The sequence below is a fragment of the Limanda limanda genome, chromosome 1 (assembly GCF_963576545.1).
Source record: "Limanda limanda chromosome 1, fLimLim1.1, whole genome shotgun sequence".
NCBI classification, from domain to species: Eukaryota; Metazoa; Chordata; class Actinopteri; order Pleuronectiformes; family Pleuronectidae; genus Limanda; species Limanda limanda.
In genome coordinates, this window is record NC_083636.1 from 12,173,219 (window position 1) to 12,186,757 (window position 13,539).

The 13,539-nt window shown below is 42.1% G+C and overlaps 1 protein-coding gene across 2 annotated transcripts; it reads left to right on the top strand.

Moving 5' to 3' along the window:
* The first annotated feature begins 193 nt into the window (after positions 1-193).
* On the top strand, positions 194-12,104 carry LOC133004287 (dynamin-1-like protein). Of its 2 annotated transcripts, XM_061073921.1 has the most exons (19): positions 194-321; positions 1,493-1,665; positions 2,498-2,505; positions 2,553-2,593; positions 2,680-2,751; positions 4,135-4,221; positions 4,565-4,727; positions 4,814-4,934; positions 5,394-5,525; positions 6,171-6,377; positions 6,585-6,705; positions 6,839-6,994; positions 7,082-7,171; positions 7,261-7,353; positions 8,390-8,443; positions 9,719-9,829; positions 9,922-10,031; positions 10,597-10,756; positions 11,348-12,104. In XM_061073921.1, the coding sequence occupies exons 1-19, from the start codon at positions 220-222 to the stop codon at positions 11,402-11,404; spliced, it is 2,058 nt and encodes a 685-aa protein (XP_060929904.1). In that variant the 5' UTR covers positions 194-219; the 3' UTR covers positions 11,405-12,104. The 2 variants fall into 2 exon arrangements, with proteins under 2 accessions (XP_060929904.1, XP_060929905.1); XM_061073922.1 differs by lacking the exon at positions 2,498-2,505 and having other exon boundaries at positions 1,493-1,638; positions 2,551-2,593; positions 8,390-8,470; positions 9,725-9,829.
* Positions 12,105-13,539: the final 1,435 nt, after the last annotated feature.

The window sequence follows — 13,539 nt, forward strand, 5'->3', positions numbered from 1 at the left end:
CGATATTTTCCTTCGCCTCCATTTTGTAGTCTTTCCCTCTGTTTGAGCTGCAGCTCTCTGCCGCAGGAGAACTACACCTCCCAGGAGCACACGAAGAATCAGCACCTCTCCTCCAGCCGGTGGGTGTTGCTGCAATGGTGGTGTCGGTGGGACATTGAATGACTTTGGCTCCATCACGAAACCAGTCGCTGTTTGTGAGTTCTTTGGTGCAGCACGAACATGGAGGCTCTTATCCCGGTGATAAACAAGCTGCAGGACGTGTTCAACACGGTGGGGGCGGACATCATCCAGCTGCCGCAGATAGCAGTGGTCGGGACTCAGGTAAGACGCTGGTCGTGTGTGCATTCAGTCATTTAGCTGCCATGCTAGCTAGATAAGCTAGCTTTAATGACAGGTGTGGATGAAGGTACCTCTGCTAGATGTGGCTACTCAACTAGCATGCTACATATTCAGACACCAAAGGTATTTGGAGGCTGCATGAGATGGTTGTTGCCCAGGAAGCTCTGCTGGACGACACTACACTACACACTGAGCTACACTACACATTGAACTACACTGAACATTGAACTACACTACACGTTGAGCTTCACATTGAGCTATACATTGAACTACACTGAACATTGAACTACACATTGAACTACACAGCACATTTAACTACACATTGAACTACAATTCACATTGAGCGTCACATTGAACTTCACTACACATTGAACTACACAGCACATTGAACTACACTGCTGCAGAGCTCATCTGCAGTCAGCTCTGGCAGAGGCACTGAAATCTATTTTGATCATCTTCAATCACTGAATCTCTGTAGGGGAAACCAGGTCAGTGCATGAGTAACAGACAGGTGCAATGAAGCTGTGCAGCCTCTATCTCTGGTGTTGATGGATACAGCCCCTGGTTTCTCCCTCATCTAATCACTGCAAGACAATAACAATGTTTTTTCTCACTCATAACCTGCTCATATTAAATATTATTTTGCAATCCTTGAGAGGTGACACATATATTTCCCCTCACACTTGTTCATGGTGACCCCCACTATCAGTATGTCAAGCTTCAGAAGATTTTACTGTAGAATCTTTGAGAAAATTAAGGGGAAAGTCCACCGCTTTTTCATCATGGCACTCATAACGTTTTGATATTAGATATTATTTTTAAAAATCCTTCAGAGGTGACACAGATATTTCATCACACTCTTGTTCATGATGTTCACTGTCTACATTTCAAGTTTCAGGAGATTTTACTGTAGAAATTGTTTGAAGAAAACTAAAGTTGGCAACCTTTTCCTCTTTTGGCACTGATAATCAAAAGCGTCATTAAACTTTAAAAGTTTGTCTTAAGTGTTTTGCTCCGAGGACATCAACCGTAAGACCACGAATAGATGCACTTCAATTTTCGTGTTGGTTCCCGTAACTGTTTTTTTCACAAACGATGGACCACATAGCATCAATATCTAATCCCTTTCTCCATCTTTATTCTGGGTCTGTAGAGCAGTGGTAAGAGCTCGGTTCTGGAGAGCCTGGTGGGCAGGGACCTCCTTCCTCGTGGGACTGGCGTCGTCACTAGGCGACCCCTCATCCTCCAGCTGGTCCATGTGGATCCTGGAGACTCAAGGAAAAATGAAGATGGTGGTATGTACCAACATCCCTCTGACCTCAGCAGGTTTTCACTGCTAGGACTCCACCACGCAGGCCGGATACTTGAAAATAAGAACCTGCGACAAAGGGTCTGAATGTGTTTGTATAGCAGAATTACACGAGAACTTGGTGGAATGATGTTGTATGGCTCAGGGAAGAAGAACCCATTCAATTTGGATCCAGATCTGGATCAGGGGGAGGATCCAGGATATTTTTTCACATTGTGAGATGCTGGGTTTAAGTCAATTCCTCAAGAAACATTGCAAAGATATTTTTCCAAAAAATCTGGCATTTGCTAATATCTATGTACATGGAAAATATGGTTTGGATCTGGATTAGGATCCAGTTTTTGTGAATCAAAAAGGAATTTTTAAAAAACATATTTTGCCTGTTTTGAGTGTGAACAGTTTGTAGATAATTTCTGTGTATGTATGTGATCTCAATATGTAATATTGGCCTTTCAGCCTTAGGAGGGAATGTGCTCTCTAAGTGCCCTTTATTTACAATATTTAGATTGTTGAAACTGTTGGTGTCCAGGTTGAATAGTATCTTGTATATATATTTTTTTTTTTCCTCGTCCCCAGTTGCCAGCGACAGTTTTGAATGTCTGTTTTCTTTCTTTCTAATTACTTGCAGATGCCAGGGTGTGAAAACCCACTGTTCTTCACTGAGGTGCATTATAAAGCTTTGAAATAACCTGATTTAGCCTCCAAGCTCTACCCCCATCGATCCTGCTGCCTTATTTACAGGACTAGTAACTGTCATCAAGTCTTGATCCTTATTGTGCATCTAGTGGTTTCTGTGTTTGCTTAGTCGCCTGCTCAGAGTAGTTCAACACTTCATTCCTCCACGCTTAGAGGGCTGAGTGAATAGCGTGACCCAAACTGCTTTTATTGTGATTCGCAGGTAGAGAGGGTGAAGAGTGGGGCAAGTTTCTGCACACAAAAAATACGGTATGTGCCTCTGAGATGTGAAGTGTTTTACTAACAGCCTTTTGTCCTCGATTTTTATTAAAACATTTTTATTTTTCTTTACACAGATCTACACAGATTTCGATGAAATCAGGCAAGAAATCGAAAATGAGACGGAGCGAGTGTCGGGGAATAATAAGGTGAGATGATAGAAAATTAAGAGGTCTCTTGTGTTCTCTGTATTTTTTAAACGTTGTGGCTGAGTTTATGAGCTATTCTGCAGCCTGCCACCAGGGACTGAATGAGAGGCTTTGGCTTCACTTTTGGGGAGCTGGCATGTCGTCCATCTTTATGTAGAGTCTATGGTTTGACGACTAAGTGATGGAAAGAGCGGTGGAGATCGGAAATCATCGGAAGATATTCAATTATAACATCCAAAGCTACATAAATGTAATGATGGGAGGCTGGAACATGACATATATTCCTTGCTACTTTACTTTTCTACTTATAAAACTAAGCACACATTCCCGGGCTACCTGCAGGCAGAACAGGGATTAGTGACAAACGCATATGTTCAGAGAATTACAATAATCCTGACACTGTGAGATGAAAGCACCACTTTTGGTACACATCTGACAATGTGAGTAAATGCTTGAGTTTGAGTTTTGCCCTGAGCTAAGAGCAGCAGATTTTACTGCAGAGCTTATACAGTAGGTGTCTCAAGTTTGAGACCACAGCGGAAAATCAGGCGTGTAGCTCAGGACAACTGGGACCCAAAGGGGGTTTGGAAGTGCTTTTTAGAAAGCTGAAGGGAAAGCAAATAGAAGAAGCAGCTCTTACCACAACCACCGTTCTATTATTTTTGTTTTGTTTTGTTTTGCATCCATCGTGGTTAAAACATAAGGATAATAAACATCATCAACACGCCCCGTCACTTGCTGTTTATCTTCCAGACATTTTGCCAATCTATTCTCACAGCGGGCTGGCTGGAAATGTTCCAGATAATGTCCAGAGCAACTGACTCAGACATTTGCTTTCTCACATACAGCCCTTCGGACCAATATCCGGAGTTCAGTGCATGTCTGCAAGCAGCTTAAGTCACACAACTTCCAACAGGCCCCCACTCCTCCCCACACTCCTCTGGGTAGCCATTAAAGACACTTAGCCACAGTTTGTGCCTCATATTTTACTTAACATTCCGGTCACAGAGCGATGCATCCATTTCGCTGAGATGTTTCCAAAACCCAAGAGTTAAACAACAGTTCCAGCTGTTACAAAGTCATTTTCATTTACATTTAAACCTCTTTGGATAAAATAAACAATAAAAGCTAGAGGGGCTCAGAGAGAGCGCACACAATTCTTCTCAGACTGAAAGTCTAAGATGATTATAAAATTACTTTGCAAACATTTCCGGGTATCTATCATTGAGACAGATAATATCATCATAATAATAATAATAATAATAATAATATCATTATCATGCAGCAGGCAAAAACTGTGCTCTGACAGTTAGTAAATTATTTTTAACTTGTTCTAAGATGAAAAATCCAGAACACAGGTGTTGTGTTTTTGTTCCTCTGCAGGGGATCACCGATGAACCCATTCATCTGAAGATATTTTCTCCTCATGTCGTCAACCTCACATTAGTGGATCTGCCAGGAATCACCAAGGTAACACACATCACCCTCCTCCTTCTTCTCCTCCTCCCTAAGATGAGGCTTTGATCAACAATTTTTCATTTTTAAAAGATGCATCAAAACACAGAAACACATAAAAGTCATGATTTACCAGATTTGTTTGCTCACTGGTGTTAATATCTGCCTGGTTGATGCTGTTGTGTATTTGATATTTGTACAGAGCAGTGAATTAGGAACTCTGTGTTACTTTTTCTAAACTTTCAGACTCTGGGTGTGTACAGGCTTTAATTCCACCCTAATTAGTTCCTCCCCTCTGGTGCAGTGTGTTCATCTGACATGTTGTGTGTCTTTTCCATCGCCTTATTGTCCCCTTCAGGTGCCCGTAGGGGATCAGCCCAAGGACATTGAGGTTCAGATAAAAGATCTGATCCTGAAGCACATCTCCAACCCCAACTCCATCATCCTGGCTGTCACAGCTGCCAACACAGACATGGCCACCTCGGAGGCGCTGAAGGTGGCACGGGAGGTCGACCCAGATGGTGAAAGAGACTAAGAAGAAGACATCACAATTTAATGATAAACGGCAAATAGATCCGTGTTGGTAAGCGTTTCTGTGACTCACCAGGCAGGAGGACACTTGCTGTGGTGACCAAACTGGACCTGATGGACGCTGGTACCGATGCGATGGATGTTCTTATGGGCAGAGTCATTCCTGTCAAACTGGGCCTCATCGGAGTCGTCAACAGGTCTGAGCAGTTAAATGTTTACTGTACTGAATATACTATACTACTAAATTATTTAATGCTCATGATGGAGATGTGTGTAATAATTGAAAAGAGCGGCTCAGTAGAGATGAAAGTACCATAATACATTTTTAATGCTGCTTTTGAAGGCAGATGTATCACTATCTATCTAACTATTCATCCATCCATCCACCTGTCTATCTCTTTCCATCTACCTCTCTCTCTCTCCATCCGTCTTGCTTCTATCACAGTAATTACGCTGTGGGTTGTTGTTTAATATGAAATGGCTTCTCCCCTTTAATGTATTATACAGTTCACTATAGTGAGCATCAATCAGACTCGTATTAAACTAGATATCATGATATTTATATAAATAATGTAAGATGTAAACTAATGGTATTTATTGTTATTATTTATGGTTATTGTCCAGCTCTAATTATCTCAATGTTGTGTTGCCTTCAGGAGCCAGTTGGACATCAACAATAAGAAGTCTGTGGCTGATGCCATCCGGGACGAATATGCTTTCCTGCAGAAGAAATATCCGTCTCTTGCCAACAGAAATGGAACCAAGTACCTGGCCAGGACCCTGAACAGGTAAATATAACCACAAACAATATCATGACAAAATATAAAGGCACTCAGTAGAGTGTGTATCCAGTCCACAGTCCCCTTATGAAACCACAAAAAATGCCAGATTTGCGCCAAAAGTTATTGGGTACTGTAATTCTTGCTGATAAACAAGCGAACAAATCGACAGGGGTAAAAACTTAACCTATCACATAACAACAGAAAACGTTTGTCAAGTTAAAATAAGGAAATTAAAATGATTTATTTGAGTCTAACTTGTAGAAGCAGAGATTTTCTGATAGTGAATTATTCAAACTTATCTTTGAGAAGGGAACCGGATTTGGACTGTGATCACAAGGATTCATGAATGGTTAAAATATTGGTTGAAATATGTGAGTAAAAATTAATAAAATAATTCAGTGAACTCTTTTTTTTCTCCATGAACAATGACTGTGCGAAAAGTAAAATGAGTGACACAGGCGTATGTGCATGGATTTAAACACAAGGACACAATAGGTTATGTCAGCATCAGTGTGTTGAATGTTCTTGCATTAATCAGCCATCAGGGGGAATATTATTATCTCTCATTCAGACAACAGGCATTTAGCTTCACTATAGCTCACACATCTGCATAAAATCTGAGCCCTCTGCCCTTTGCCGTCACAATGTCAGGTTGCTGATGCATCACATCCGAGACTGTCTCCCTGACCTGAAGGCACGGATCAACGTGTTGGCAGCTCAGTACCAGTCCCTGCTCAGCAGCTACGGCGAACCCGTCGAGGACCAGAGCGCCACCTTGCTCCAGCTCATCACCAAGTTTGCCACAGAATACTGCAACACCATCGAGGGCACGGCCAAGTACATCGAGACGGCAGAGCTGTGAGTACCGGCACACTTCCCCTGGTTGGCCACAGAGTGGTGCTGTTGCTCCAGTGCTGGGGAAATGAGCAAAATAGCTGCATTTGTTTCATCATTAAATGTGACACAACTTGTGAGTTGAGGCACGCACAGCCGCTGTGAGGGAAAAGCTGACAGGAGAGGAAGGCTTCACACCACATCTAATATCCCCCCGCTGCTGTTTTTCAGGTGCGGCGGAGCTAGAATTTGTTACATATTCCACGAGACGTTTGGCAGAACGTTGGAGTCCGTGGATCCTCTGGGAGGACTCAGTACCATAGATATCCTGACAGCCATACGGAACGCCACTGTGAGTGCCGCTGCATCATCCTCATAAAGAGTGACATTGTTATAAGGAGAAAACATGACCTTTTCTACTACCCTATTGTAGTCCTTTGAACAAATTGCCCAAACACTAACCTGCAGCTCCCTCCCCACACCAGGGTCCGCGCCCGTCGCTGTTTGTGCCCGAGGTCTCGTTCGAGCTGTTGGTGAAAAAGCAGGTGAAACGCTTGGAGGAGCCCAGTTTGCGCTGTGTGGAGCTGGTCCACGAGGAGATGCAGAGGATCATCCAGCACTGCAGCAACTACAGCACACAGGTTATCAGCTCTGCCCACATCTTTTTCTGGGAAAGTATTTAATCTTCTCCCTTGCATACTCACAGGGATATCGTTTTTGTCGTGCAGGAGCTGCAGAGGTTTCCTAAGCTACACGAGGCCATTGTGGAAGTGGTCACCTCCCTGCTGAGGAAGAGACTGCCCGTCACCAATGAGATGGTACCTCTTCTTTTTCCACCTTCTACTCACATGATCTCATATATCTGTGCTGAACTGACGACTGAAGTTTTCCTCTTGTCTTGTCACAGGTCCACAACTTGGTTGCGATTGAGCTGGCCTACATCAACACCAAACATCCAGACTTTGCAGATGCCTGTGGTGTCATGAATAACAATATAGAGGTTTGAACTCTCTATAAATATACTAAAATACATTAATTTTCATGGCAGAATAAATAGAGAAGAGTTGTAGATGTGGATGTTACTTCTAACCAGGCCTAGCAGTGCATACCAGTATATAAAAAGTATTTACTGTCATTCACTAAGAATGTACAAAAGCAAATGAAATAGAAAATAATCTTGTATTCAAGATCCAGATCCAACTTTATTGTCATTTCACCAAACATCATTTGTGCAGGGCGATATTAGATAGTTATTCTGATGGCAGAAGATCAGCTACATCTTTTAAAGACTTTGAGAAGGTTCTGCCGTTCACAATTTCCAGTGTCAAATATTTGACATACAATTTGCTTAAATTCAATAATTTTTGTATTAAAAAGGTCACGTCTAGTAAAAGAAAAAATCAAGGGTGGTAATGGTGGAACAGTGAAATTCAGAAACCAAAACAAAGTATAAAAAAAGCAAACTTGAACATCCAGATTATTCAGCAAACTTTTTTACCTGGAGCTTTTAATTGATTAACTTCGTACACCCAAAATGACAGGTAGACAGAAATGGTCTGTAAAAACGTATTGATTGTCTGACAGTTCACCGGGTTTTTGCCTAAAAGCAGGTTTGACGATGAGACTGGTGAAGGGGATGAAGAGTGCATTTCCTTGACTTTACAGCAGAGGAAGATGCCACACTTTTCTGGTTATATATTCGACAGTTGGTCAATTCTTACACATTGCCCGTTTTAATGAGTCTAGTTTTGAGTTAAGAGGAATGTTTCATTCTCCACCTCATATAATATTTCCTCTGGTTCCTACGACACCATCTATGTTCCTGAATCAAGAATGCATCTTCCTTCCTTGTGATATGAAATTTGAAACCCATCATGTACAACCTGGTTTATAAGATGAGGGATGCACCTAGAAAGTCCCATTCTCTGTAGTTTTTCATACTTGGTGAAGTGAAGTGTCTCTCGTTCACATTGCCCCACGTAAGTATAATTTTAATGATGGGTTTTCCAGTAAAATCAGTTTTTGTGTGTTTCTAGGAGGAAAGGAGGAACAGGATGAGAGAGCTGCCCGCTGCAGTGTCGAGGGATAAGGTAAAAAAAACAGTCTTATTTGAAAATGTAATAGCAGAGAAGAATAAGGGGTCTTGTGCAGCGTTAATCACTCGTAGCACAGTGGCGTGAGGATCTGTGGACCAAATGCTTTGGGTAGTTTCCGTCCAGGAATTTTATCCCACATCTCCCCTCTGTCGTTCCGCAGAGCGTCTTCTCCTCCCCTCAAATGTCTTTCCACATTCCCTCTCTCTCTCTCTCTCTCTCTCTCCACTCCTGCTCTCATATTCCTGCTAGTCTGTTGGAAAAGGCCCGGCTGTTCCAACTGTGGTTTCTGGCGAGTCCCCCGCGTCTGGAGCAGACATGGATGGTGCCAAGGTGGGCATGTACGCAGCTCGCTGGCTCTGTGCCTGGTGGTGGGGCATGGATGGATGGGTGGATGGGCATGGGCTGCTGGCATGCACTCTGATCTTTGTCTGCTGATGCCGTGCTCTTGGATTGCCTCCCCTCGGCCTGTGTGGACGTGTATTAACAACTGTTACTTTCTCTTCAGTGTCTCTCTTCCTAAAGCTGGTCCACCTGTCTAACCCATAAAGCCTTCCCTCTCCTTTCCTCTTAACACTTAGTCTTTAAATTCATATTTAAGGAGGATGAACACAGACTGTAATGTGCCCATTTTTAAATCTATAGCTTCTGGAATCTCTGCCTGTTAAACCTGTGGTGGCTGTCCTGCATATGACCTGGATAGGATTATAATGTCTTATACCCATAGGCTGTATATAAAGATTGACAACATGACAGCTCCCCAAAAGTGAAGCCCAAGTTTCTTGCTAGCCCCCTTGTGGCTGGCTGCAATACAGGTCATAAACCCCATCTTCTCCATGTTAATGGATTGGACATGGACCAAATTAAAGATATATTTTGTGATTTTAGGTAGTTTTTATCACACTGATATGAGCAGTGTTTATTTTTCAAGTTGTTTGATGCTGTAAACACAAGGTTAATGTCATAAATGACAGCTGAGACTAACTCACGGTTGGTTGAGTGCATGTATCAGCAGGGGCTCCACACAGCGGCATCATTCCCTGATCGCCACTGCACAGACCCTGGCACCGAATGCACAAAATGTCAGCGTTTGTACCTAAAATATTTTGGCTTTATTTCTGTATAGTGGGAGGAAATGGGGATGCGTCGTCTATAATTATATACAGTCTATGTTTATACCCTAACCATCCTCTCCTGGTGAACACTGTTCTGATGACTCAGTGGCGAGGGTGGTTTGATGACAGCTTCTACATTTTTCTTCTTGCTCCTCAGGCTGAGCAGGACGGCACAGGCAGCTGGAGGGGGATGCTGAAGAAAGGAGAGGAAGCCCCCGGCTCTGGACCTGGAAGCCCCTTTAAAGGAGCCGTCAACCTGCTGGATGTGGTAACGTAACTTCCGCCTGTTAGCACGCCCCGGTACGAGGATTACAGCGACCGACTGGAAAAATAACACATTTTTCTACACTCTACGTCCAGCCTGTGCCAGTCGCCAGGAAGCTGTCATCACGTGAGCAGCGGGACTGTGAGGTCATCGAACGCCTCATCAAGTCGTACTTCCTCATTGTCCGAAAGAACATTCAGGACAGGTAGGTCCTCCAAGTCCCGTATAGATGATTTTATGAAGGACAACTCTGGTTTTCTCACAATAATCACTCAAGGCAGTTTATTTTGACTAAATCCTCATTACACAAATCTACTGCTGTAGAAACTAAATGTATTAATTAAAATAAATACAAATGTAGCATTAACTCTAAAAAAATATACTAACCCAAACATGGTCTTATCATCAAATTTGATTTCCTAAAGAAAGTATCGAATATATTTTTTATATTGACTCATTTTAATAATTTGAAAAAAAAATAATATAAGAACTTGTTTGTCTTTCCCTAATATTAAATTTGATCTAACCAAAGGAAACATTACAACTTTTCACCATATTGTTGGGGTGTAGGGTCCCCCGAGCTCAATTAGGCTACATATCTTGTATTTAGCTCGTATTTATCTCCCCTCGATACCTTGACAGCCACAGACACCTGCTGGGTCAAACGTGAGCCCTTCCATCTGGGGGACGACACAATCATCCGGCCGTCTTGCTGCCTTGTTCTCAACCATCTGTTCGATTTGTTTTCCCTCTCTCTCTGTGTGCCGCAGTGTGCCGAAGGCAGTGATGCACTTCCTGGTCAACCATGTGAAGGACAGCCTCCAGAGTGAGCTTGTTGGCCAGCTGTATAAATCTGGCCTCCTCAATGATCTGCTGACCGAGTCAGAGGATATGGCTCAGCGGCGCAAGGAGGCCGCGGACATGCTACAGGTAACACACTCCACCTTGATGGTGTGTAGTTTTTCTCGATGAGCTAAAGCGCTCTACAGCAGCTTACAGACATGCACTGAACTCTGTATAATTGTCGGACATTCTCCAGAGAGGCTTTATGTGATAATGTCCAAGTGACAGGCTGCAGATTTTCTCCGGCCAGCCCCCTGGTAATAAGTCTGGAGAATGTCCGGATGAGCTGATGTGAGAAAACAGCAGGAAATCCTCCTTAAGGATTCATCACAAGCAAGTGTTTATAACACGTCTGAGACGCAAAGCTGAAAAGAATTAGCGGTGCCATACACATTGAAGACACCAACAAAATCTTTAGATGATAAGAGCTGACGCTGATGTAAACAAAAACGTGATCTCTGCAGCAGAATTAATTTGTGAAGTCCTGCCTCTGCCTGTTGCTCCTCCCCTCACCTGAACGCTCCAGAGATTTCTGTGTTGTTGTGAATGCATCTGAGCAGAGAATCTCCTGCTGCGTTGTCCATGTTTTACAAGCAAACTCTGGATCTAATGTTGCGGACAGCCTGTGGAGTTCATGTCTGAAAAGAGCTGATGTGTGTTTTAATTTATTTTACACAGGCGTTGCAGAGAGCCAGTCAGGTGATTGCTGAGATCCGGGAAACTCATTTGTGGTGAAATGGAGCTGAACATCATCTGTTTTCTCCTCGTGGTGCCCAAAGGACTGACGCTCCATGAACCTATCATCTCTGAACTTGAAGTTAAGGTTTTGCAACCATGAAAATGCACTGTTCTGCTCCCTGCTCAGACCTACAGTAGGTATTATTTATGCTAACAGGCTACCTGAAAGAAATGTAAGTTGGCTTCATTTGTTATTTTGAATACGTGAGGCTAAGGTAGAAAGTGTAGTTGCCTCCTACTGCTCCTGGAGGAATCAAAAGGCAAAGTACTGTTTTGGCAGACAGCGGTTAACCAGTAGGAAAACGGACTTTTGTGTGATGAGGAAATGAAAGTTTAGATGCCATGTTTGCAGCAAATCATTATGGAAAATTTCTTTAGGGTTATAAAAATCTAAAAATATTTCTCAGCCTTTTCATACGAGAGTAGCTGTCATGTGTCAGTAACTGGTTCACTGAATTCAAATGCACACTTTGCTCCTGAATCGCAGAAAACGTTAGTCACGTCACTTGTGTACATAGTCCATTACTTTGTTTGCACTGTTGTCACCACACTGTATAGAGAGGCCATCATGTTGACACTGTATCGCCAAAACATTTATTTATTAATGTGTTATTTAAGTGTGTGGATGATGTTACAAGCACTATTGCAGCGTGCTGCTTATTTAATTATGTTTACATATCTATCTACATGTGAAATTTACTGTGCACTGTGGTTCTCTGTAGATGGCTCACAAAAGAATAAATATAAGTATTTTATTGCCACTTGACTTACTTACATTTATATGTGGAGACTGGTGGAATTACTCATTAGCACCAACACATTTTACGAAATTATAAATAACACACAATACCATCAGTTTTTTTTAGTAAGTCAAAAAAAAAGAAATCGTTCAGTAAGGAAAAGAAAGTTGATTGAGATCCACAACATCGAGTCCTGCAACCTGTGTCAGACCAGGAACCAGCTATTTGGAACATCCAACAGTCTAAAGGTAAGAAACCAGCTCTCTAAGCTGTTCCAGAGGAAGCATCGCCATACTACGGTGAAGACGTAAGCCCTCGAGGGGATGAGGAACATGAATGGCCCGTCACGCAACCATTCTCATCTCAGTACATACAATCCCGGCAGACTCAACGTAACAGCAGATTTCTGTAGTTGTTTTTTTAATCAAGAATGAAACCAGTTGAGTGTGTACTATACTATTGTATTTTTTTCCAGATTTTATGAAGACACACCATGAAGTCTGTCATTTTTTAAACCGCACCATATGATATGTTGTCCCTCTCTGGAGTTTGAAGCGACGCACTGTGCAGTCGTGTTTTTTTTCTAGATTTTCGGAGCGTCACACTGCACAGCTGTGTTCTTTTTCTAGATCCTGGGAGCGTTACACTGTACAGTTCATCTAGATTTTTGTATTGCACTTTTCTAGATTTCGGACACCATACTATACTTTTGTATTTTTTTCTAGATTTCAGATGCCACACACCATAAAGTATGTTGTCCCTCTCTAGATTTTTGGAGCGATGCACTGTGCAGTAGTTTTTTTTCTAGATTGTGGATGCTGCACAATATATTATTTGTATTTATCTAGATTTTGCTGCAGAAAGCTGCAATCTACTGTCGTTTTTGTCTAGGTTTTGCTGTCAATTTTTCTCAGATTATTCAAGCCGTACTATGTCATTTTTTCCTCTAGATTCTGGACACCACACTGATTTTAAAACTGGAACGATTGAGACAGTAATGTTTGGCTAGGTTTAAAAAGAAACAGCACCCCAAGGTTCTGCAGTTGCATCTAAGGACTTAAAAATGTACATTTGTTTTTTTTTTCTTTAGTTGCACTTTTCTAGATTTTGGATGCCAAACTGTCATGCATTTTTTGGACGTTATACTATATTTGTGTCGTTTTCTAGCTTTTTTTAAGCAGTACCACATACTTGATTCAACTGTTTTCTAGATTTCCGATGCTGCACTTATAGTGTACTGTGTTGGCACACTATTGTGATTTTTTGAAGACGCACCATATAGTATGATGTACTTTTCTAGATTTTTGAGCAGCCCCATATTTGGATGGAGCAGATGTGTCTTTTTCTAGCTTTTTGTAAAACCGGCATGTGTTGTATATTCTAGATTTAGGC